General features: G+C 33.7%; 4 protein-coding genes across 4 annotated transcripts; 1 reads left to right on the forward strand and 3 right to left on the reverse strand.

The window, feature by feature from the left end:
- Window positions 1–2,706: 2,706 nt before the first annotated feature.
- Window positions 2,707–3,685, reverse strand: LOC110687171 (microtubule-associated protein RP/EB family member 1C-like). Its single transcript, XM_021863785.1, has 3 exons — window positions 3,260–3,685; window positions 3,068–3,181; window positions 2,707–2,946 (listed from the first exon to the last, which is right to left on the reverse strand). Exons 1-3 carry the CDS (start codon window positions 3,590–3,592, stop codon window positions 2,707–2,709), a joined length of 687 nt encoding a protein of 228 aa, XP_021719477.1. The 5' UTR covers window positions 3,593–3,685.
- Window positions 3,686–8,885: 5,200 nt separating this feature from the next.
- LOC110687172 (cysteine-rich receptor-like protein kinase 8) lies at window positions 8,886–12,403 on the reverse strand. Its single transcript, XM_021863786.1, has 6 exons — window positions 12,286–12,403; window positions 11,109–11,233; window positions 10,669–10,879; window positions 9,815–10,052; window positions 9,428–9,578; window positions 8,886–9,328 (listed from the first exon to the last, which is right to left on the reverse strand). Exons 1-6 carry the CDS (start codon window positions 12,401–12,403, stop codon window positions 8,999–9,001), a joined length of 1,173 nt encoding a protein of 390 aa, XP_021719478.1. The 3' UTR covers window positions 8,886–8,998.
- Window positions 12,404–13,784: 1,381 nt separating this feature from the next.
- On the reverse strand, window positions 13,785–19,380 carry LOC110687288 (cysteine-rich receptor-like protein kinase 26). The gene is made up of 7 exons (XM_021863918.1): window positions 18,277–19,380; window positions 17,979–18,173; window positions 16,416–16,549; window positions 16,110–16,320; window positions 15,085–15,322; window positions 14,752–14,902; window positions 13,785–14,646 (listed from the first exon to the last, which is right to left on the reverse strand). The coding sequence occupies exons 1-7, from the start codon at window positions 19,067–19,069 to the stop codon at window positions 14,332–14,334; spliced, it is 2,037 nt and encodes a 678-aa protein (XP_021719610.1). The 5' UTR covers window positions 19,070–19,380; the 3' UTR covers window positions 13,785–14,331.
- A 1,336-nt stretch (window positions 19,381–20,716) lies between these two features.
- LOC110687173 (cysteine-rich receptor-like protein kinase 25) lies at window positions 20,717–21,574 on the forward strand. Its single transcript, XM_021863787.1, has one exon. It carries the CDS (start codon window positions 20,717–20,719, stop codon window positions 21,572–21,574), a length of 858 nt encoding a protein of 285 aa, XP_021719479.1.
- The last annotated feature ends 2,401 nt before the right edge of the window (window positions 21,575–23,975 follow it).

Genomic DNA, 23,975 nt, shown 5'->3' on the forward strand with positions numbered 1-23,975 from the left:
ATAGATTATCAACCCAAAGTGAACATGCAAGCACAAAAATTAATCAACCCATGGCTTGGTTGGGTCTTCACCAACCACTAGTTAAGAAATTACATACTCACTAATCATGGTGTTCAACATCCTACACAATAATTAAATTCAACATTAATCTAACAAAGGGGGAGAAGTGGTATGAACAAGGTGGATTGAACATGCAACAACAATTAAACAAGGTTAGAGAGAAATTAGCAATGAAAAGCAATTAAAAACAGAAAATAAAGAGTAAGAGATAGAGGAAAGAGATTACTTATGAAGCTTCAAAGTTGAGGAATTGTTCAAATTAAGAACACAAACTTCAATTAATCTACTACAATGATTAAGTTTTGAGAGAAACTAAGCTAATTCATGAGAGTTTAGAGAACTAACTAAGAGATAAGGGCATAAGGAAGCTAAAGGGAAGAAGATGAAGTCCACAAATGAAGCCAATGGGGTATTATATAACCCCCAAGTAAAAGGACGGAGAAAACGGCTCATCTAAAGGTCTTCACGGACGTGCCAAAGGTTGCACAGACGTGTAGATCTGTTAAAATAAGCACTAGTAGAAAAATTGAAAAAGGCACCCCCCCTTTTGCCACCGGTTCTTAAAAACCGATTTGAAATCCTAATTGTTTTTGTTAAAAAAAAAAAGGAAGAAAAAAGATTTGCCACTGGTTCAACACAAACCGGTGTTTAAAAAAAAATCGGTTTAATTGAAAAAAAAAAACGGGTTCAGCTTCTTCTTTCTTTCTTTCCCCCTGCCTTTTCATTTTCAGTTTTCCCTCCATCTAGCTTCACCCTTCTCTTAGCTTCACCACCTCTTTTTTTCGCCATTCTCCATATTTCTCCTCCATTAGGCGTGCTCGTAGTTCTCCATTGAAGCGCATTTTGAGCTTTGTCCATATCACTCCTGCATTACGCGTACTCTCAATTCTCCATTGAAGCGGGTTCGAGCTTTCTCACCTCCATTGAAGCAACTTCGAGGTAAGAATTTGTTTTGTCCTTTTTAGATTATTGATTTCAGTTTTCGCAATCTAGGGTTTGTCGTTGATTTGATTTCGAGTTCAGTATATAGTATATGGTGGTGGGGGGTGAGGGTGGTAATTGCGGTGGCTGGCTAGGCGAATAGAGTTGGCTGGTGGATGTTGATAATTGGTGGCCGAAAGTTCTTTTTTCATAATTGCATGTGTATATGTGCGTTGTTGTATATGGCTCATTAGCTGGCTGCTTTGGCCATTCGTATGGCTGCTGAACAGAGTGGTTTTTTTGGTGGTTTGTAGTTAGGTAGCTCATTAGGTAGCTCACGAGTTTTCCAGGAGTTAGGTAATTTGAGGTTGAGCCTTTGGGTAGCATGGCTCAGAAATTGGTGGGCTATACAGAGGCAGCAGTGAAAGAAGGAAATGGTAAGGATTGTTGAGTACGAACATTGTGGTTGATGGCTGTACCCAGGAAGATGTTAAATGGAGATAGATTGTTACCCTTACCAGTATTAGAGCTGTGATGCTATCTCTGTCAATGGCGAACCCAACTTTCTTTTCTTTCTGGACATCAAGTAAAACATCTATAAAGTCCTTAGCCATCTCATCATTTTTGCTCTCTTCACCCTTTTTGCTGTGTCCTTGACCATCCTGGTGCTAGTGCTCTGTCAGCTTCATTGCTGTTGATATTATCTTTTCTTTATTGGCTAAAACACCATATTTTTAATTTTAATGGCAGGTGAAAGGAGAGCCAAATATATCTTATATATGCTCCAAATACTATCGTGCACCAGAACTGATATTTGGAGCAACTGAGTACATAACAGCAACTGACATTTGGTCTGCTGGCTGTGTTCTTGCTGAGCTGCTGCTTGGACAAGTATGTTTTTGACTTTAATGGTTTGAGTTGAGTTCGCGAGACTATGTTGCTTCATACATCATAACCGTGGTCTATGTATGCTTGCTTTTACAGCCTTTATTCCCCGGTGAGAGTGGAGTTGATCAGCTTGTGGAGATTATTAAGGTGATTGCCATAATCCTCAATCTTCTGTGATGAGTTTCCTTGATTCTTTATGTAAAAATGCTTGAATTTTTTTGATGTGATTGCCATCAAAATGCTCACCAATTAAGTAGGATTTCAGGCATTGCATATTGGATGGTTGTGGCTTGAATTTGCTTGCTAATAAGAGTAAATACAGAAAGATACTAGCATTTTTATTCACTTGTGGCTTGAATTTGCTTCCCACTTTCTTTTGTGGTAGAACATGGGAGTGAGTGAGACTTTTAGATGAGAAATCTGTCAAAGATTATACAAGATATAAGAACTCCCGCAAAACTTTTAGCACTGAAAACAAATCCCAGGATTCTTTTTAAACAGGATAAGCCAATTTACCCTCAATTTTTTCAGATCGAGGACTCAGACAGTATGCTGATGTTTATTTACAATTAATGTAATTGCCAGTTCAGTCCATTTTAAGGCTATATAAGCCAGTAAAAGGTGTGACTGCAGGCATATGAATGAATTACAAAGCTCATTAATGCTCCAAATTCTCCTATTAAGTTTACTTAATTAAGTTAAACCTCGAGAGTTCCCTACTTTTATTACTGGATTATTTCCTGAATTAGCTTTGCTTGATCTACATTTGCATCCTAGGAATCAGGTAAACTGAGCTGCTAGTGTAGCTGTTTCAGTTAGCAGGGGAGTGAATAGTAACTACAAACTAATAGTAACTGTATTAGAAACATCAGAAACATCAGAAACATCAGATTTTCCGTTTGTATGAGTATCGATATCAATGCTTTTCCTCTGATTTTCAACCATTGTACTCTCTTCTGAGACCTCAACTATCGGACTTAAATGCTTTATGTGCTGTGATACTATGGCTTGTGCTTCAGCCACCACAGATGTTTCATCATCCGTAGCATATAATATCTTTTGCATTGCTGCCACAATCTAAGAAACGAAAACATAGTAGAAAATCTCAGATTGCAGTCCTTATAACACACCATCAAATTTCTTTGATTCAAAACACAACCAAAAAAAGCATATACAAGTGGGTTTATAAGGCATATACAAGTGAGTTCTCGATCTCTGGTGTTTGACATAAAATTTCAATGTCTCTCAACTTTGAGAAATAAAAATCGCGCTCTTTCTCAAGACTGTCAACTGATAACTTCAGCTCTGTAATCTGCTTCATCAGTCTCAAATTAGATTCATGAACTATATGAAGTCAAAGTGCACAAATCTCAATACCATAATGGCTTACCTGTTCTTCATACACAGATACAGCAGTAGTAGAGCTGGGTTTGGCAGCTCTAAGAGACTGGTTATTAGTGTTAGTAGAACACATATCAGCTCTCCTGTTGCTGTGAGATGAATGAGATTTGTTGCTAGAAGTGTTCGGTTTCGCAGAAACTTGAAGGTTTGCTGATTTCCTGACCACTTCTTTCCCACTTTTCCTGCCTTCTCTCCTTTCCACAGGATTGTAATTATCATTCACAAAGATAATCAACAATTTTGCATTATCAACAAGAATTTCTTTCAGTCTTCTAGAATGTAAAAAAGAATCAGAAACAATCCAAACATACATAGCATGCATCCCTTAAAAATAGGCCAAATTTGAAGTTTATTAAAGGAGAAAATAAGAGAATAAAAGGAAAATTAAAAAACAAGAAGTAAACTACAAACTAATAGTAACTACAAAATAAACTAGAAACATGCCGAAATAAAGAAATAAAATAGGAACTTTATCAAAGGAGAAAATAAGAGAATGAAAGGAAAATTAAAAAAAAAACTAGTGCTTAGCAATTGTTAGTTACTAACTTTTGTTTTTTCTTTTTAATTTTTGTATGTAATCTGATGTTCTTTCACACTAAATGCAGAAAGCAAGCTTAGCTTGACAGTGCTTCCTCAAAAATTTAAAAAAACTAGTGATTAGCAATTGTTAGTTTGGTCAATGATGCGTTATTCTTTAGCAATGTATGTAGGTATTAATTACTTACTAACTTTTGTTTTTTCTTTTTAATTTTTTTATAGATTCATATGTGAATTGAAGCACAAGTTTAGCTTGAAGACTACAAATTTAGCTCAATTGTGGTATGAATTAAAAACTTAGTCTATGTTTCTTTTTCTTGATTCATGATGAAAGTTTTCTCATGCCATTACAACTTGTGTATTGTTTAATGACAAATTAATACAAAAATATATAAATGCTTGCATCATCATATGCCTAGATACCCGTTCAAGGCTTTCTCATTAGGAGAAAGTCTTGAATAGTCCCCGGTTGGGACTGTTCTTGAACGTTTACTCTCACTTAGGTGGTGAATGTATGTCTTCTTTTTTCGATTTTAAGGAACATCTTGGCTTAACATTTCCTCGATCACCATGTTCTATGGGTACATATGTGGGTAAGTTATTACCTACATCGTGTACTTCGAGAACTGGGGGGAAATGCTGCCGGATTTTCCTTAAAATTGGAAAGTCGACATACATTCACTAGTGAGAGTAAACGTTCAAGGATGGGTTAGGATGGAGCGATAAGGACCCTTTGGAAGCATATATGAATTATTGTATCTATATGAATGTTATATGCATGGTGTGTGTTTGAATTTGATTTACATATATAATTTAGAACCATTCAAATGCTCTTTTAATGTAATTTCAAGGCTTAGATGCCTCTAACTAGGTAATAATGACATGTTAAGAGGAAGGATGATCTAATTTGATTAAAAATATAGAAGATAGGCATACAAGTAGTGATATAGGCCTTATTCGGGCCATTTAGGTTGAAAATGCGTCTTAAAACACTTGACTTGTTCTTTTAATGTGATTTCAAGTCTTAGCTGCCTCTAAATAGGTAATAATGACATGTTAAGAGGAAGAATGAGATAATTTGATTAAAAATATAGAAGATAGGCATACAAGTAGTGATATAAGCCTTATTTCGGCCATTTTGAATGAAATTGCGTCGAAAAACCATTCAAATGCTCTTTTAATGTGATTTCAAGCATTAGCTGCCTCTAAATAGGTAATAATGACATGTTAAGAGGAAGAATGAGCTAATTTGATTAAAAATATAGAAGATAGGCATACAAGTAGTGATATAGGCCTTATTCGGGCCATTTAGGTTGAAAATGCGTCTTAAAACACTTGACTTGTTCTTTTAATGTGATTTCAAGTCTTAGCTGCCTCTAAATAGGTAATAATGACATGTTAAAAGGAAGAATGAGATAATTTGATTAAAAATATAGAAGATAGGCATACAAGTAGTGATATAAGCCTTATTTCGGCCATTTTGAATGAAATTGCGACGAAAAACCATTCAAATGCTCTTTTAATGTGATTTCAAGCATTAGCTGCCTCTAAATAGGTAATAATGACATGTTAAAAGGAAGAATGAGCTAATTTGATTAAAAATATAGAAGATAGGCATACAAGTAGTGATTTAGGCCTTATTTCGGCCATTTTGAATGAAATTGCGTCCAAAAACCATTCAAATGCTCTTTTAATGTGATTTCAAGGCTTAGCTACCTCTAAATAGGTAATAATGACATGTTAAGAGGAAGAATGAGCTAATTTGATTAAAAATATAGAAGATAGGCATACAAGTAGTGATATAGGCCTTATTCGGGCCATTTAGGTTGAAAATGCGTCTTAAAACACTTGACTTGTTCTTTTAATGTGATTTCAAGTCTTAGCTGCCTATAACTAGGTAATAATGATATGTTAATAGGAAGAATGAGCTAATTTGATTGAAAATATAGAAGATAGGCATACAAGTAGTGATATAGGCCTTATTTCGGCCATTTTGAATGAAATTGCGTCCAAAAACCATTCAAATGCTCTTTTAATGTGATTTCAAGCATTAGCTGCCTCTAAATAGGTAATAATGACATGTTAAAAGGAAGAATGAGCTAATTTGATTAAAAATATAGAAGATAGGCATACAAGTAGTGATTTAGGCCTTATTTCGGCCATTTTGAATGAAATTGCGTCCAAAAACCATTCAAATGCTCTTTTAATGTGATTTCAAGGCTTAGATGCCTCTAACTAGGTAATAATGACATGTTAAGAGGAAGAATGATCTAATTTGATTAAAAATATAGAAGATAGGCATACAAGTAGTGATATAGGCCTTATTCGGGCCATTTAGGTTGAAAATGCGTCTTAAAACACTTGACTTGTTCTTTTAATGTGATTTCAAGTCTTAGCTGCCTCTAAATAGGTAATAATGACATGTTAAGAGGAAGAATGAGATAATTTGATTAAAAATATAGAAGATAGGCATACAAGTAGTGATATAAGCCTTATTTCGGCCATTTTGAATGAAATTGCGTCGAAAAACCATTCAAATGCTCTTTTAATGTGATTTCAAGCATTAGCTGCCTCTAAATAGGTAATAATGACATGTTAAAAGGAAGAATGAGCTAATTTGATTAAAAATATAGAAGATAGGCATACAAGTAGTGATTTAGGCCTTATTTCGGCCATTTTGAATGAAATTGCGTCCAAAAACCATTCAAATGCTCTTTTAATGTGATTTCAAGGCTTAGATGCCTCTAACTAGGTAATAATGACATGTTAAGAGGAAGAATGAGCTAATTTAATTAAAAATATAGAAGATAGGCATACAAGTAGTGATATAGGCCTTATTTCGGCCATTTTGAATGAAAATGCGTCTTAAAACACTTGACTTGTTCTTTTAATGTGATTTCAAGCCTTAGCTGCCTCTAACTAGGTAATATTGACATTTATGAGGAAGAATGAGTTGATTTGGCAATAAATGTAGAAAATAGGTGAAGTAGTAGTCATATACGCCTATGTATTAAATTTTTGTCTAACTTAAATTGTAAATGTATTTTTACATACATAACCTAAGTAATTAATTCTAGCTAACATCATTTTTGCTTAACCAAGTTTTGCAAGGTATAGAAAGGAGGTCCATTGACGAGTAAAGAGCTGAATGAAGTTCGAGACATGTTAGCGTCTTTCATCACATATAATTTAATTTGAACTTGTTAACTTATACATTAATTATTAGTATAGATTGTAAATATAACACCTTTTAATTAATGAGTTGTAAAAGCTATATGACATTTCATTGTATCGCATTTTACGGTTATTAATTAATATTTATGTATTGTTGTTATTATTCCAATGTAAAAATTATTATATATTATTAGTATTTTTAATAATAATAATAATACGGGTAATAATAATTATTATGATTACTGTTATTATAATATATTTTAATGGCAGAATTAATACAGGATGTGCAGGTTTTTAATTATTTTTAATTATATAAAAAAATTTTAAAAAAAAAAACAGATTTTAGCACCGGTTTTTTAAATGAACCGGTGCCTAAAAAAATAACTTTCCGCACCGGTTTAGGGGAGAACCGGTGGCAAAAATATCTAAATGATGTTATATATGGCGCACTTTTGCCACCGGTTCACTTGAAAACCGGTGGGAAAAGTTCACTTTTGCCACCGGTTCTTTTGAAAACCGGTGACAAAAGTGTTCTTTCCCCACCGGTTTTCTAGTGAACCGATGGCAAAAGTGCCCCATATATAACATAATTTTGATGTTTTGCCACCGGTTCTCTCCTAAACGGGTGCGAAAAGTTATTTTTGCCACCGGTTTAAAACCGGTGGGAAATCATTGAGGATTTCGCACCCCCCAAATCAAGAACTGTTCAAAACCGGTGGGGAATGTATGGTTTGAACCGGTGGGGATTGAGGTTTTTCGCCTAGTGAAGTGCAGTAGCTACTGCAATTCGGCACAGACGTGCAAGGATGTGCACGAACGTGCCACTTTTTGGCACGAAAAGTGCCACGTTCGTGCAACATTTTCTGACAAAAACAACTTCATTTCGGAAGGCCATAACTTCTTCATTTCTCATCGAAAAAAAAGTCATGTGACCATTCGTTGGAAAGCACTTGAGATGAACTTTAATCTCCAATTTGAATCACTGCAAAATATTGAGTAGAAATAAAGTTATGGTCATTTAAAGTTGACCTTAGTGCAAAAATCCTTCCAAAACCCTTTTAATGCTCTTATCTTACTCTTAGACACTTTTCCTTGCTTCTTTAATTCTTCCTTCATTGATTCATTCTTCCATAGTTCCCTTATTTCCTCTTCTTGCCTCCAACTTCTTTGCTTCTTTATCCAAAAGGTTCAAAGTGCCATCTTTATACCTAAATATGCACCAAAAAACTAGCAACTCCGTGAAGCATAAGATACACAAAAAATGCATAAGAATAGCGTAATTATTAGCGAACTAAAACATTGATTTCTCACAGTTCTAAGGCTCAAAACCACTCTAAAATCATACAAAATTACAAGCTATAAAAACTATCTAAGAAAATGTAAAATGTTGTAAAATACTACCTATACCGAATTTCCACCGTTGACCGACCTCAAAACATAATCGAAACCACCGTTTTCATTCCCAAAACTAACACAACTTGCTTGAAATCGCCTCCACCACACCTAAACCACTTTTCAACCCCTAAACCACAACCTCTAACCCCAAAAACCACCATCTCGAGGCACTAATCTACCCTCACCAACTCGGAATATCCTACAACCACCCCGAAAATAACCTTACCACCTTGAAAACCAACCCTCACGATGGTTTCGAGGGTGTTTAAGGTGAATCAACGTCGTAAAATTAAGTCAACGGTGGAAATTCGGTCAAAGGTAGTATCTTACAACATTTTACCTTTTATTAGGTAGTTTCTTACGATATTTTTTTATTAGGTAGTTTCTCACAAAATTTAGGTTTTATTAGATAGTTTCTCACAAAAAGTCCTTATAAAAAAAAAAAAAAAAAACAAAAAAAAAAAAAAAAAAACCTTATTTGATAATTTCTATTATATTACGGAGTACATAATTGTAAGTATATATGATCAAAGGGTAGCAAGTTTGACCATTGAAAAGCAAATGTTTCTTATTTTCTTAATACATGCAAAACATATTAATTATTCCTAGTAAAAACTCATGTTTAGTCACGAGGACATAACTCGGTAATCATCCCAGTGCCTGTATACACATTAATAAGGGGATTACTTATGTTGTCCAACCTCTGATTATCTTCTTCTTCTAAGCCATTCGTTAAGCTAAAGAAATGTGGCGGCTTTGGCACCGGAAAGCTAATAGATTGTCCACTAAGGGTGGCAACAATTGAGTTCATGCTCGGTCTTTCTACTGCATATTCTTGGACACATACCAGACCAATTTGGATGCATTTCATTACTTCTTCTATTGGACAGTTATCTTTAAACGCTTCATCTATCAAATCGTAAGCCTTGTTCTCAATCCACAACCTCCATGCCTGTCAATCGAACAAGTTGAAATTGAAGTTATTACAAAAGCAGTAGAACAAATAAAGCTTTTAAGCAAGTAGTAATGATCTTCTAATTGTGGAGCTTACACGATGTAATAGTGCCTCTTCAAGCTGCAATCCTCGAAAGTATCTATTTCTTTCACCACTCAATATTTCAAGGACAATGACTCCAAAGCTGTAAATATCTGATTTTACAGAGTAATGACCGGTTATTGCGTATTCAGGAGCCATATAACCACTGCAGGTAGAACGAGGGCCTGATTAGAAACATTGTCTTCTATTTCAATAAATTGCAATACTTATTTAATGCATAAAAAATAGATGTTTTTATTAGACGATTAAATGTACTAATCAACAATATACAAAACAAAGGTAAATTTGAGTAAAAATAAATAGTACGGAGTACGGAATATAAACAATGATATATATATATATATATAGACTAAAGGTTTAAGGCAGGCTCAGAGATCTTACTATGTCCCGACGATTCGATTAGTATCACCATGACTTTGATTGACTTTGAATAGTTTTGCAAGGCCGAAATCTGATATCTTTGGGTTCATATGTTCATCCAATAATATATTACTTGCTTTAAGATCTCGATGAATAACTTTGAGTGGAGAATCTTCATGAAGATACAAAAGCCCTCTTGCAATACCAACTATGATTTTGAACCTTGTTTCCCAGGTTAATGATGTTTGCTTCTTTTTATCTGTAATACAACATGATTGCCGCTAGAAATTAGTCAAACAAATCACTTATAACAACAAAATTAGCAGTTCTTATTCCCTTCACTCTAGCCTCTTGCCTTTGGAACTAGATAATATTTCTTGCCTTTGAAAATTATATTTATCATTTAATCTACTCTGTAATGTTAGTTATTAATTACTTTGCACGCGATGCATGATTTAAATTCTAAAACCATATTATCAAGGGAGATGAGGATTGCCATCTTGTGGTCTCCATAAAATGATTTAAAGAGGATATCTTAGATTCTTAATACTCCATATACTACGTATAAGTTCGTTTTAGTTTGTATAACAAGTGTTCACAATATCAATTAAAATTTAACAAGTACTTAGTAAAGTTTATTTTAAAAGATAAACCTTAGAAAAAAAAAAAGAGTTAGAAATGTAAGAATGGTTAATTTTTAAAATATTATTATGTACGGAAAGATTCTTACTTTTCTTAGCATAATATTTTTCAGTGACAAACCATAGATTTTTTAGAAAATATCACTTTATTATCAAACACTTCATATTACACAGTGACTGTAATTAAGACCAATTGATATGTCATGACTTTTAAATTACCACAGTATATATTACCAAATAGAAATCGATCCAAACTTGAATTAGGAAGATACTCGTAAACTAGTATCTTTTCCTTTAATGCCACACAAAATCCTAATAGCTTGACCAAGTTCTTGTGTTGAAGTTTTGCAACTAAGATAACTTCGGTTTTGAACTCTGCTACTCCCTGTTCAGATTTTTCTGATAGTCTTTTTACAGCTATTTCTCGTCCATTCTCGAGTTTTCCCTGATCACAAACACCTCTAATTATTTACTCAAAAAATTGACTTCAAATCGACATTTATGGATTCAAGGAAAGCATTGACTAATCATGGAGGCGTGGAGCAAATTGATGCATATGTAACAAAGCAAGGAAATTATTTTAACATAATTGGAAATTAAGGAGATCATAAATCCCTAATAATTCATTGCTTAGTTTCTTCTTCACAAATCAAGCAGTAAAATAATACAAGTACCTTGTAGACTTCACCAAACCCGCCTTCTCCAAGTTTGTTATCCGCGGCAAAGTTACGTGTTGCTGCCCTGATCTTGCTGAATTCATATTGCAAGGATTCTACAGCTTGTTTTATCTCATATACCTCTACAGAAGAATAATATATATTAGACAAAATAAAGGAGTAAGAAAGCTATTAGATTCATTCAAATCAAGTATGTGCATAGAAGTTTGATGATTGCCTAACATAAAACTGATCTCTAAACTTAACTACATCCTATAGATCTGTAGAAAATGTCAAGCTAATTAAGAATGTGTTTACCATTAGTTGTTTCCGTGGCCTTCTTGTTGCGTATGCAAATCCAAGCTCTACAGCACACAAAAATTGATATTGTTGAAAATGTTGGTAGCAAAAGTAATAGCAGAATTAGCTTCTACTTGGAATTGCCTTCACGTTCAACTGTCAGTAAATTTCAAATCGATGATATTGTAGAGAAATATTTCAAATATAATTACATTATTCATTATTATATTAGTTAGAAGGATCTTATTAATAAAAAATAAAAAAAATAAAAAAAAATCCTACATAAACATTATTTTAAACGTTCAAAATCATCTTAGATCACTAAAATTACAAAATATGATATAGAGTAGTAGTTTGGAATTTAAGAGATTGCTCAAAATACTAAAAGCACATTCAAATGAAAATATTACTTCCTCCGTTCTTTTTTACTTGACCTGTTTCTTTTATCACGCTTGTCAATGCAAAACTTTAACGATCAATAACTTTAAATCTCCATAAGTAAAAATTATAAAAGTTATATATTATGATAGTACTTATTAAGACGAATTAAAAAAGATACCACATGAATATGCTTTTCATTACATATTATTCACAAAAGACGGTTAAAGGAGAGATCATGAATAGTGTAAAAGTCAAAGTGGGTCAAGTAAAAAAGAACGGAAAAAGTATTGAAATACTCGATCATATGGACTTTTATGTACGTATATTTCAAGGTCTTACCAGTACCAACATGCGTTGGTGGTACTTGGACTATGTCCTAGTAGAATTTTGTGGTTGTATCATATCCTAATTGACAGCTTGGATAGAAAATCATAACCCTCGTACTTGTCGTGAAATAATCAGCCATCAAACAATTTTGACGATGAATCCATGCAATTCTTACAATCAACCTCACCAATGTCAGGGATGCATTGAGCAAGGCAATACACGCTGTTGAACGATGCCCAATCACTCGCTGTTGCAAAATGTCCCACAAAAGAGGATGGAGCAGCCTGCTGCATAACTTTACTCATTGTACTTGCCACGGCAGAAAACTGTTTGTAATTTGTGTAATTCTGTGCCCCCCACACATAAGCATATGGGAATTCTTCGAATAAGGAGAAAATGGAACGATTTGCATACCTCAACATACATTGTTCGTACCACACTATCGCTTCCATACTTGAAGGGCACTCTTGTACAATTGATTGTGTTGCGTTTTGAATACACTCACTGCAAATTTCAAATCTCAAGTCCACTCGACATTGATAAAGGCCATATATCTTGTTAGAGTCATCACCTATAGTCAAGTTATAAAACTTTCTAGTAGAGGTTTGGGAGGAGAGATTCAGGAAAAGGAGATTTTTGTTGTGTTGGTATACTCTTCTGGTAGTCTTGTTAAGGTGATCAACAGTAGAGTTATCCGAATCACAATATGTATAGACATAATCTACCGCTGCATAACATTTAAGAAGTTGGCTAAGGATGACCAATAATAAGAAGGTAAAAAAGTATGAAAAATTTCCCATGAAAACAAAGGAATGAGGCAAAGTTTCTTTCATACTTACAAATAATAGACTTTGTAATTAGGAATATCCCTGAAACCTGATCTCTTGAATTCCTTACCATTCGTCACCAAATGCTTTACTAGCTATTTAATGATTCATTGAATTGTTCAGCAATATCTTCAAGTTAAATACTTCTTTTTTTATTTAATTAAACTTGATTTGTAAACGTACATCTTTGGCACGTATTGCTGCAACTGAAGCTGAATCATTCTTTAGCACCTTATCAGATTTGCAAAAATGGTTCAAAAGTTGGTGCTGATATTAACAGCAATTACAGCATAATAATTTATTGGTTTCGATAATTTTTCTAAGCTCAAATAATACTCCATGAATAATTCAGGATATATAGTGATTGTGAATAACGTATGTACTTTTATCCCTCCATTATTCTTTTTTATTCTACTCATTTTCTATTATATAGGAAAGTCAATTTTTTGCCGGCACATTATCTATTAAAAATTTATAGCTAAATCATTTTCACATAAAACAATTATTTGTTTTTTAAAAATAAAATATTCTCTCCATTTTACAATAGCCTTAACATTTGCTTTATACCGTTTTCAATACATGTTTTAACTATTAACTAATTTTTTGGCCTGTTCAATGCACGGACTATAACCTATACGTTATTTTTCTTGAGGCGTATTGCTTAGCTTGTTAGTGTTGTACATAGGTATTCACGTGATAATAAAATTGTCACTATAGAAGATAATTATTAAAAAAAAATTATTTATATATTAAGAAAAAGTTAAATCAATGATGAATGTAATACAATACTTCGTATATTGTGCACTAAATAATTACCTCAAATTTTTTCTAATGAGAAAAATTACTTACATTATGCAAGTTGTGTAACGTTTAAAGTCTTTAACGTTATATAATCTATATTTAATTAGTAGGTTTGTGAATGAAATAATGTTGATTAATTACATGTAATAATTAATTTTAAAAATACTGATTTTAATATAAATGTTTTATAAAAAATAGAAAGAAAAAAAAAGTTAAATAGTAAATGTGACATGTGGTGCTTTTGATTTATGTTATTATGTACTAAGTATAAATAGATATAGATACCTTTAATTATATACTCCATAGTTCCTAATACAACACAGTATAAAGGCAATGAAAGTTTAAACTTACGTACACGTGTATACAAATTGAGTAGTAACACAAATACCAATAACTCACACTGCCATACTTTTGTTGAATTAGAATTTATGGAATGTTCAGTAGAAGAAATGTTGATCATAAACACAACTCAGGATATCATACAACAGATAGTGAGAAAGCCAAATGAAATTTGCAAATTGCATCACATGTACTACAGCAGTCATCAAGTGATGATACCTTTTGTGTCTTCAAACTAAAGTATTCAAATGGTGCAACCCTCGTGTCTATCTCGGGTATAAATCCCGCTCGACTTCTGTATTCCAGGTTACAGACTTGGAGATGGATTGATCAGCCGCAGTTGAATCTGTTTGCTGTCTATCATTAAACTGATGGGGAGGTGTTGAGGGTAATGGTAGGATGACTGAACCATTAAGCATTAAAACTACTGCTGCCATTGTAGGTCGTTGTACTGCGCTTCCTTGAACACATAGCAATCCAATTTGGATGCACTTCAATACTTGATTACTTGTATAATTGTCATGCAATAATGTTGAATCTAATAGTTCCAAAGATCGCCCTGCATTCCACAGTATCCATGCCTTCGAAAGAAAGAGTAGAAAAACACATGTTATCCATATTATATAGTATGATAAATAATTAAGGATTAGAAATTAAGAGTTTCATGCAGAGTGAGCTAGACATACAAGAATTGAAATATCTTCCTTGTGTGAAGACTGGTAATGTATTCTGTTCTTCAGACCGCTGATGAGCTCTAGAATTATGATGCCGAAACTATAGACATCAGATTTATCAGAATACTCCCCTGTTAACATGTATTCTGGGGCCATGTATCCACTGCATGCACCACGACAGTATAAGATGTTTACGTAGGATTTGACATTTTATTTCTAAGCATATAAGATAATTTAGAAATAAATTTCATGGCAAATACAAAGTTGAGCAATTATCAACCAATTTCTTTTAACTTCAACAAAGATTTTAGCAAGTTTTGAAGCAAGAGGGCAATAAAAGCATACTGTGTTCCGACAATTTGGCTGGTATTTCCAAACTTTTGTTCCCTTCCAAAAAGCTTTGCCATGCCAAAATCACCTATTTTGGGATTCATGTCCTTATCTAATAAAATGTTGCTGGGTTTGAGATCACGATGTATAATTGTAAGGCGGGAGTCTTCATGAAGATACTGAAGTCCTCTTGCTATCCCCATTATGATTTTGTACCGTGTTTCCCAATCTAGTGTTCCTCGCTTTCTTGGATCTATAACATGAATACACGCACAAACACACAATGCAAATAAGTCATTTGGAGCATCTACGTCATGATTATCATTTTCACTAGACTCATGGCTACAAATCTAAGCAAGTGAAGAGTAATCATATTTCTTTTCAAATTATTTAGTGAACAATGAGATGTTTTAATACTTCATGTAGCTTAATTAAGAAACTCCACGTCACTATCTAGCTTCTTTCATTTTGTGATATGTAAATCTTGCCCAAATGTTGTACTTTGTGATTTTTGTTAATCAAATAGTTTTCAATCATCTATATACAGTATGTAGTGCTCTGTCAAACAAACAAATACAAAAGAATTGACTTGTTAAAACAAAATTATATTTCGTTATTGACCATATCATGTACTTCGTATATTTCCTCTGAAATTTTCTATTACAGCTTACCATCAACTGTAACGTGGGAAGTTCAAAATTGAACTTATGTTTAAAAATTGACTATTTGTTAAAAAAAGAAATTGAAATATGGGCTACACGATTTGAGAATTAGAAGAGCAATTAATCGAACAATATTTATGTTTAATGGTTAATTTACATACTCCATATTACAAAGTACAGAGTAGTATTTTATTCTTCTTCAAAAACTTAATAAAATATGTCAGCTTAACCACTTCCTTTAACAACTATTCATAAATAAATAAAACAAAAAAACTACTTCCTTTAACAGAGATATACGAAGTATATATGCTGTAGATTTTTATCCATTGCTTTTTTAAAAGAGAAAAGTCAAAACAATAAGGAGTTCAAAGAGAATACCAAATAAGAACCGATCAACACTTGAATTAGGCAAGAACTCGTAAACAAGTAGTTTTTCATCTCCTTGAGAGCAGAAGCCCAACAGCTTGACAAGATTCCTGTGCTGAAGCTTGGCCACAAGACGAGCCTCAGTCATGAACTCCTTAGCACCTTGTCCCGAGTTGCCAGAGAGCCTCTTTATAGCTATAACTTGTCTATTATTCAGGGTTCCCTATCAATATCCACAAAGAATACTACTCGTAATTACTAAAGATAATATATAGGAGGAGTACAATTTAGAGAACTGGTATACAAAGGATGTGTTACCATGAAAACAGCACCAAAGCCGCCTTCTCCAAGCTTGTTATCACTTGAGAAGTTTCTTGTTGCATCCTTCAAAGTAGCAAAATCATATTGTACAAATTCCGTGTCACCCAGACTATTACCCTCTTCGCCTCTAACTGTATTGGGAATAAAAATAAAAATAAAAAATAAAGTGAAAATAAAATATTTTGAAGGGTCTTGACAGTGCATCGATTCATCCAGAGTTTTGTGTTAGCCGCTAGGATAATTATCTAAATCTGAGTTGGGACTAGTCCATGTGTCACGGTTCGAGAGTTCTGACATCGGATCGTGCAGCGCGCTCTTGTCTTTTGACGACAAGGATGCAAGCCTAGAGCGGAAAGGGTTCGTGAGCACACGGCAACACGGACCAAAGGTATCTCAAGGAAGCACTCGTCAACAACGAGTGCGGAGTCGGGGCTTATGACAGCCGATATTTCGAAGCGGGCACAAGCGGGGCCGACGACAATGAAGGCGTCTTTTGAGGTTTTCTTGGTTTGGAGGGATGCTTTAAAACAAGGCAAGCACAATACCTATAAAGGCTTAAATCAACACACAAGTCTTAAAGCAATATGCAACGGGGTAGGGAGCTTTGATTCATTCCACCATTCGCTCCCTAAAGAGCTTTACATTGATTACATAGAGAATTACTAGTGAACACTAAAACTGCAATAATACAATAATTCTCCCTAGAGCCTAGAAAGCATAAAGAAAAACTTAGAAGACAAAACATAAGGAAAAGGGAAAGGGGATACATAGAGAAAGAGGCAGATTCTAACACCATGTCACCCAGACTATCACCTTCATCAAGTATTGGTTTTAGGATAAATGCTACTCATGTAACATGTTAGATTAGTCATAACGTCTACTTTAATAATTTACTTTTTATAATTTGATTATCGACATTAAAACCCTGTTCACTTCACCTTAAAATAATAATATTCAGTAAAACTAATTTCAATTCAATAAAAATAAGTTCATTTCAGTAAATATAATTTCTGTTTAATAAAAATAAATTCAGTTTAGTAAAAATAATTTCATTTCAGAAATTTAAAAAAGAAATATAATAGAAAACCATTAAAAATAATTTCAGTTCAACAAAAATAATTTCACTTCAGTAAAATTAATTTCAGTTCGGTAAAAATAATTTAAATTCAGCGAAAATAATTTCAGTTCAATAAAAATAATTTCATTTCAGTAAAAATAATTTCAGTTCAGCAAAAATAATGTGAAGTGAAAGGGGCCTAAAAGTCAAAGATGTGTCTGGGTAAATGTGCAAACTTAAGTAATGCATTAAATATTCTTTAAAAAAAATAAGTAATGCATTAAAATAAAAAATTGTACTCTGTATAAATATAAATGGGAAGTAAAATAGATGAAAATCAACTAGCAATTTTTGTGTATTTTAGATATTAAATTTCAGCTAATTAAAAAAAAAGTTCAACGGAGAGTTTATTTCAAAAAAAAAATATTATGATGAGTCTTGCCCTAAAAGTCAAATAGAGCATATTGGATGAGATTTAAGGGAGAATATGTTAAATGGGTTACCATTATCTGGTTGTTGAGGTGGTGAAGCTTGTGTAAGAGTTGGCTTAGATGCTTTGCTTCTCATACTTGGCTGCACACACAACCATACTCCAACAAGCAGCAGCAAAATTCCAACGGATGCCCCAACAGCTATTGCAACAATTATTGGCCGCTTCAATCCAGTGGTTGCTCCAGGAGGTTTGTTGGAGGTTTCTCCTTTTACCAAAAATTAGAAAATAGAAAAATAATCGTAAGAACATAATAACAATGTCAACTACATTAAAAACTCCATTAAAAGCAAAATAGATCAAGGATTAACCTGCAGTCACGTTTGATGGCGGAGGAGCTGGTAATTCATGGTTTATGTCAAAATAAAATTTTTCCAAGGTATCATATCTCAAGTGGCAGCTTGGCTTGAAGATCAGTACCCTCGCACTTGCATTGCAGCAGCCTGACATGTCGCTTAAAGCATTTGTCAAGCAGCTGTTACACCCAAACTCGTCAATATCTGGGGTGCATTGAACGAGGCAGTAAACTCGTTCAAAAGTTGTCCATTTGGCATCTCCGGTAGCAAAATGTCCAGATGATGTACCGATAACGGCTTGTCTTATTAAACTGTTAAATTCTCTTGCAAGCACTGGAGCAAATGCACCATAGTTTGAAACATTGAATTTAAGGCTCCACAGGAAAGCCGCAGGATATGTTTCATATGAGGAAAAAATAGACCGGTTTGCATACCGTAACGTACATTCATAATACCAAACCGTTGCCTCTCCCATCAAAGGGCAAACTTCCACTATCTTTTGGGTTGCTGCTTGGATGCATTCACTGCATGTATTGAAGCTAACATCCTCTCGACATTGATACAAGCCGTAAACTTTGTTGGGGATATTGCCAACAGTGGAATTATAGAACTTCTGAGAGGAGGTATGAGATGAGAGATCGGTGAAAAGACGATTGAGATTCTGTTGGTAGAAGCTGCCATCAGTATAATTACCTTTTGCAGGTGAACAGCCAGTAATATTAACGTAGGTTACCTCCGCGTCACCTCCATAGAGTAGGCCAAAGCAAATCAATATTAGTAAGGTGAAAGTAAACATAAACCTTCCCATGAAGACGAGGAAAAGGGGCTAGACAGCCTAAAATCTACAGTAGGAAAGAGATCAATAACATGCAGGCTAGCTTGCAAAGACCAAATAATTAGTACTTTATTCCTTTTACTAATATTATACGTATTTTAACATATCTGGCCTGCAAGATAGTCCCAATGGTTAATTTAGAACAGTTCAATATTAGCTTCAAGTTGGATATAAGTATATTTGTAATAATACTATTAATTTACAAAATAGAGTATTCAAAATGTTAACATCAACTTGGCTAAAATTTTATAATGTATAAGAAAGCCTAATAAACACCCACTAATTATCTAATCTTCCAAAGAATAATCTAAGCTGAGCGAACAATGATATGATGGTTATCACATTAAGCCACAACTACAGAAGATCATGCAGTTTCATGTTTAGTTTAAAATCTTAAATTAAGTAATATTATTGGAGAAACACTACCTCCATGATTACCCATGTCTACATATAACTGCACATTTTCAATATAATAACAATAGATAATTTAACAAATTTTTATCTATGATTATGTGTTATGATTAGTGTCAAAACTAGTTTGATGCATACGAATGAAGTATTGGTTGCAGATGATACACCTAGCACCAAGATTACTAGGCATACAAGAGAGAGATGAGGGATGGGGATAAGAAAGGTGATACAGGTATAAAGGAATAAAATTCCCATTATCCCACTAAATAATAAGGTTGCATTCTATTCATTTGAACTTATTTTAACTTGAGCGAACTTATATACCGTTGAAAGCTTATTTTGGTTGTAACTTGAACTTAAGTAAGCCTCATCTTTATCAAAAATCTAAAATAAGTAAAGCTAAGGTCAACAAAACTAGGCATACAAGAGAGAGATAAGGATATGGGAGCAAAATACTGCTTGAGAGAGAGAGTTAGCAAGATTATTAATTAATTGGCTATAATAAAGATGATGATTGACATCATTCAAGAGCATAACCTGCTGATCAAAACATTACCACCAAGTCCACCAGTCTAGTATTTTGTTTTCTGCTGCAATTTGGAGCCCTTTAATATCTTAGGACTATTATAATCATCCAAAGTCATGCTTTCCAAAATACTAATCAGAAAATGAAATAATACGGCGTACTTATCTGATTTTAAATGGTCTTGAAATCATTTGTGATCTTGTGATCTGAGCTGTCGCTTAGACTCTCTACCTATACATGTGCAAAACCAAGTATTCAGTTCATACGAACCTGACCACATAATAGAACAAATTTTTAGAAGAAAAGTTTAGAAAGTCAATACGAAGTAGTTTACTTCATAATATAAAGTTCATGAACATGCTAATACAAGTATATAATAAACCAGTTGACATTAGTAAATTTATATAATCACAATCAACTCTAAAGTTTGACTCCATGTCTTAAGGAGAGGATGGGCTATAGATTATCAATTTCGAAACTGTGCCTTTGCCTTGTTAATCATCTATGCATTCCATTTCAAATGGAGCACCTAACATGCTTTGAATTGTATATAAAATGTCAACTGGACTTAACTATTACAAACCAAGGTTAAATAACTTTTCTATTAATACATGGAAGAGACATATACTTGAAGGCTACATCTATCAAATCTTGAAGAATCTCTCACAAAGGTTACTCTAGTTATGAAGCTTCTTTTCTTTACAACCCTAAAAACCAAACTCCTAAGCTTCTTACTTGCCATTTTCATAACTGGACCCGTAGCTTCCTCTCAATTTCAGTTTGCCTACTGGCATTGCCTAGATGTTGGGAACTACACAATCAATGGCGCATACCAATACAATGTCATTAACCTCCTTCATAACCTAACAAACCAAGCTTTTCTTTCAGGCTTTGGTAGCTCTTCCGTTGGTGAAGGACAAGAAAAAGTATACACAATTTACAATTGCAGAGGTGACCTTGATTCACAACAATGCCATGATTGTGTGAAGGAAGCAGCACAGGAGATCCTAGAGAGATGCCCTTCTGAGAAAGAATCCATTGTTTGGTTCGAAGAGTGCATGGTTCGGTATGCAAATCGCTCATTAATCTCCCTCAAAGAAGAGAGTCCTTATTCTTGGGGTTATTTAGCAACAGTAAATGATGACCCTAGTCCACAATTATATTCTATAGTTGCAGAGAAAATTGAAGGTTTGATAGAGCAAGCAGCCTACAACAGAGCTACAAGAGGTTTCGCTTTAGACATAGCCAATATTGCACTCCTTGACAACCTATATATACTGGTGCAATGCACTGCAGATATTTTAGGAATGCCATGTGAAAGATGCTTAAGAGCAGCATTCAAATCTATGGCTGAATACGCCGAGATGGGAAAAAGTATACCTTTGATGATGTTGTATCCAAGTTGCCACATTCGCTATGATCGTGAACCCATTCTGCTAAATGGGGCTGACTATTCCCCAAGTTATCCACCATTGCCAGTTGCAGCTTCTCCATCAATTTATATAATGCCACCAACCACAGGTAGTATGCTACTGAAATAATGTTTCTTCTTCAATTTCTTTTAATTACAATACGCTTGTTTGCTGAAATTACTATTCTTGATGTGCACAAGCCAACTGATTAAAGTTTTATTTAATTATGCAATAATCCAGGAGCGTGGAGTCTCCTTGTTCTGGCATTTCAAAATGTAACTGCGGACTTTTATTCTATTCTATAGTGGGTAATGACTTTGGGTGCTTTAGTAGATTTTAGAGAAGGGTATACATGTTGGATAATCGTTTCCTTATAGTAGATTTATCAACGTTCATCGGGGTTCATCAATTCACTTTCTAATACCACTTAATACAATCAAAACTGATGTAACTAATATCTATAAGAGAATTCATATTGAAATAGAATAAATAGAACAAACTCAAACTGAAAATCATCTCGACAAACATATATTCAGTAGCGGACTGTAGACAGTTCTTGAAGCTGTTGTATGCAGGTCAAACTCTGCATAAATTGCAAGCAGTAAATACATAGAGTTGATACCAAGAGTTGAATTATGCATTTATATGCAGGGAACAAACTAATGATTATGAAGTCACATTTGAACCTTTTGCCTAAAAAACATCATATAAGTTGGAAAAGAATAGGAAGACACTGATATATTATGAAATCAGGGGAAAACAGAGGAAATCTTAGGGATTATATTTCCATTTGAAAGGAATCATTTCAAACTCAAGACACAGTTCAGAAGAAAACATGTACACCAGAAAGGTTTGGAACAATAAATAGATGCATGAACTCAATCAATCTCTATACGACAAAATTATAGACAATGGAGATACGAATTCCACAAAAAATACTAGAGAGATTCTTTAGCAATTGGGAGCATCCACAGCAACCATTAAACCACACACATTATCGCGACTCCACATAAATTTCTAAGTCCTTGAAGTAAGAGTCACAGTTCATCATATAGAAGTACTACTACATAGGAAAACTCACGAAAGTTTCATTCCTGACATTTCAAAATTCTAAGTTCTTCTCCATGAACAAGCCAGTGGCCACTAATATATACTTCATATACATATTTGAGGTATTTTAAAAATAAATCTCTTCAACCTCCGTATCAAACACAATACTTTAGAAGCACAGTTGTTTAATCTTTCAGCATAATACACTTCTTTTATCAATTCCCTTTGATTTTCTAACCTTCAATTAGATAATTCAACTTCTTATATTAGCTAAAAGTCTAAAACCCTTCTTTCAGTAACATCAATAATTTCACAACCACAATCAAACGTAGTCACATAATTAGAGAAAACATAATTATTCAACCAAACGGAAGATCAATTTTCCAATAATTTCAAATGACGACAAAATAAGAAAATTGAAATTACATTGCAATTAATGTTCAATAATTATTTTCCAAAAACCCCGCAAATATTATCAATGAACAAAAAAAATCATAGGACGGCATTTATATGCAGGAAATAAACAAATGATCATGAAGTCATTTCTGAACGTTTAGCCTAAAAAATATCATATAAGTTAGAAAAGAATAGGACGACATATATTATGAAACCAGGGGAAAACAGAGGAAATCATAGGGATTATATTTCCATTTGAAAAAAAGTCATTTCAAACTGACACAATTCAGAAGAAGACATGTACACCAGAAAGGTTTGGAGCAATAAATAGATGTATGAACTCAATCAATCTCTAGACGACAAAATTATGGACAAAGGAGATAGGAATCCCACAAGAAACACTAGAGAGATCCTTCAATATTCGGGAATACTAACAGAGTAACAGCCACAACAATCGCAAAACCAAGCACAATTCAACTGATGCTGCGACTCCACATAAATTTCTAAGTCCATTAAGCAAGAGTCACAGATCATCATATAGAACTAATAGAAGTTTAACTTCATAGGAAAACTCACGAAAGTTTCATCCTTGACATGTCAAAAGCCTTACAGAATTCAAAGTGATTCTCCATGAACAAGCCAGTGGCCACTAATATACATTATGAATTTTGTAGTGAACTTGTCGCAGCTCATCTTAACACCAAGATCATATCAGCAAACATACAATGGTAGCATTGCGGAATTCCACCTCATTCGCCTCAATTACAAGTTTTCAGCCAAATTTGCCTTAAAGGTATTTTTAAAATAAATATCTTCAACCTCAGTATCAAACACGAGACTGCCTTGAAAATTCTCTTCCTTTTAAAAGCACAATTATTTGATCTTTCAGCATAATTCACCTCTTTAATCAATCTCCTTTGATTTTCTAACCTTCAATTAGATTATTCAAAATCTTGTAAGCTAAAACCCTTCTTTCAGAAACACCAATAATTTCACAATCACGATCAAGCATAATCACATAACTTGAGCAAACATAATAATTCAACCAAACGGAAGATCAATTTTGTAATAATTTCAAATGACA

The sequence above is a fragment of the Chenopodium quinoa genome, unplaced genomic scaffold (genome assembly GCF_001683475.1).
Source record: "Chenopodium quinoa cultivar QQ74 unplaced genomic scaffold, ASM168347v1, whole genome shotgun sequence".
Classification (NCBI taxonomy): domain Eukaryota; kingdom Viridiplantae; phylum Streptophyta; class Magnoliopsida; order Caryophyllales; family Amaranthaceae; genus Chenopodium; species Chenopodium quinoa.

What these genes read in the sequence shown, in the direction of transcription:
- LOC110687171 (XM_021863785.1), bottom strand. Translation starts at nt 3,592, where the DNA reads ATGCATGCTATGTATGTTTGGATTGTTTCTGATTCTTTTTTACATTCT. An exon ending in TATCTGTGTATGAAGAACAG is followed by an intron (nt 3,182 to 3,259) that starts GTAAGCCATTAT and finishes CTGATGAAGCAG; the next exon opens with ATTACAGAGCTGAAGTTATC. An exon ending in CAGAGATCGAGAACTCACTT is followed by an intron (nt 2,947 to 3,067) that starts GTATATGCCTTA and finishes TTCGTTTCTTAG; the next exon opens with ATTGTGGCAGCAATGCAAAA.
- LOC110687172 (XM_021863786.1), bottom strand. Translation starts at nt 12,403, where the DNA reads ATGAGTAAAGTTATGCAGCAGGCTGCTCCATCCTCTTTTGTGGGACAT. An exon ending in TCAATGCATCCCTGACATTG is followed by an intron (nt 11,234 to 12,285) that starts GTGAGGTTGATT and finishes ATTCTTCTGTAG; the next exon opens with AGGTATATGAGATAAAACAA. An exon ending in AAGAGGCACTATTACATCGT is followed by an intron (nt 9,329 to 9,427) that starts GTAAGCTCCACA and finishes TTCGATTGACAG; the next exon opens with GCATGGAGGTTGTGGATTGA.
- LOC110687288 (XM_021863918.1), bottom strand. Translation starts at nt 19,069, where the DNA reads ATGGGAAGGTTTATGTTTACTTTCACCTTACTAATATTGATTTGCTTT. An exon ending in TGTTGATCGGTTCTTATTTG is followed by an intron (nt 15,323 to 16,109) that starts GTATTCTCTTTG and finishes TTCATGTTATAG; the next exon opens with ATCCAAGAAAGCGAGGAACA. An exon ending in AGCCAAATTGTCGGAACACA is followed by an intron (nt 14,903 to 15,084) that starts GTATGCTTTTAT and finishes TGGTGCATGCAG; the next exon opens with TGGATACATGGCCCCAGAAT.
- LOC110687173 (XM_021863787.1), top strand. Translation starts at nt 20,717, where the DNA reads ATGAAGCTTCTTTTCTTTACAACCCTAAAAACCAAACTCCTAAGCTTC.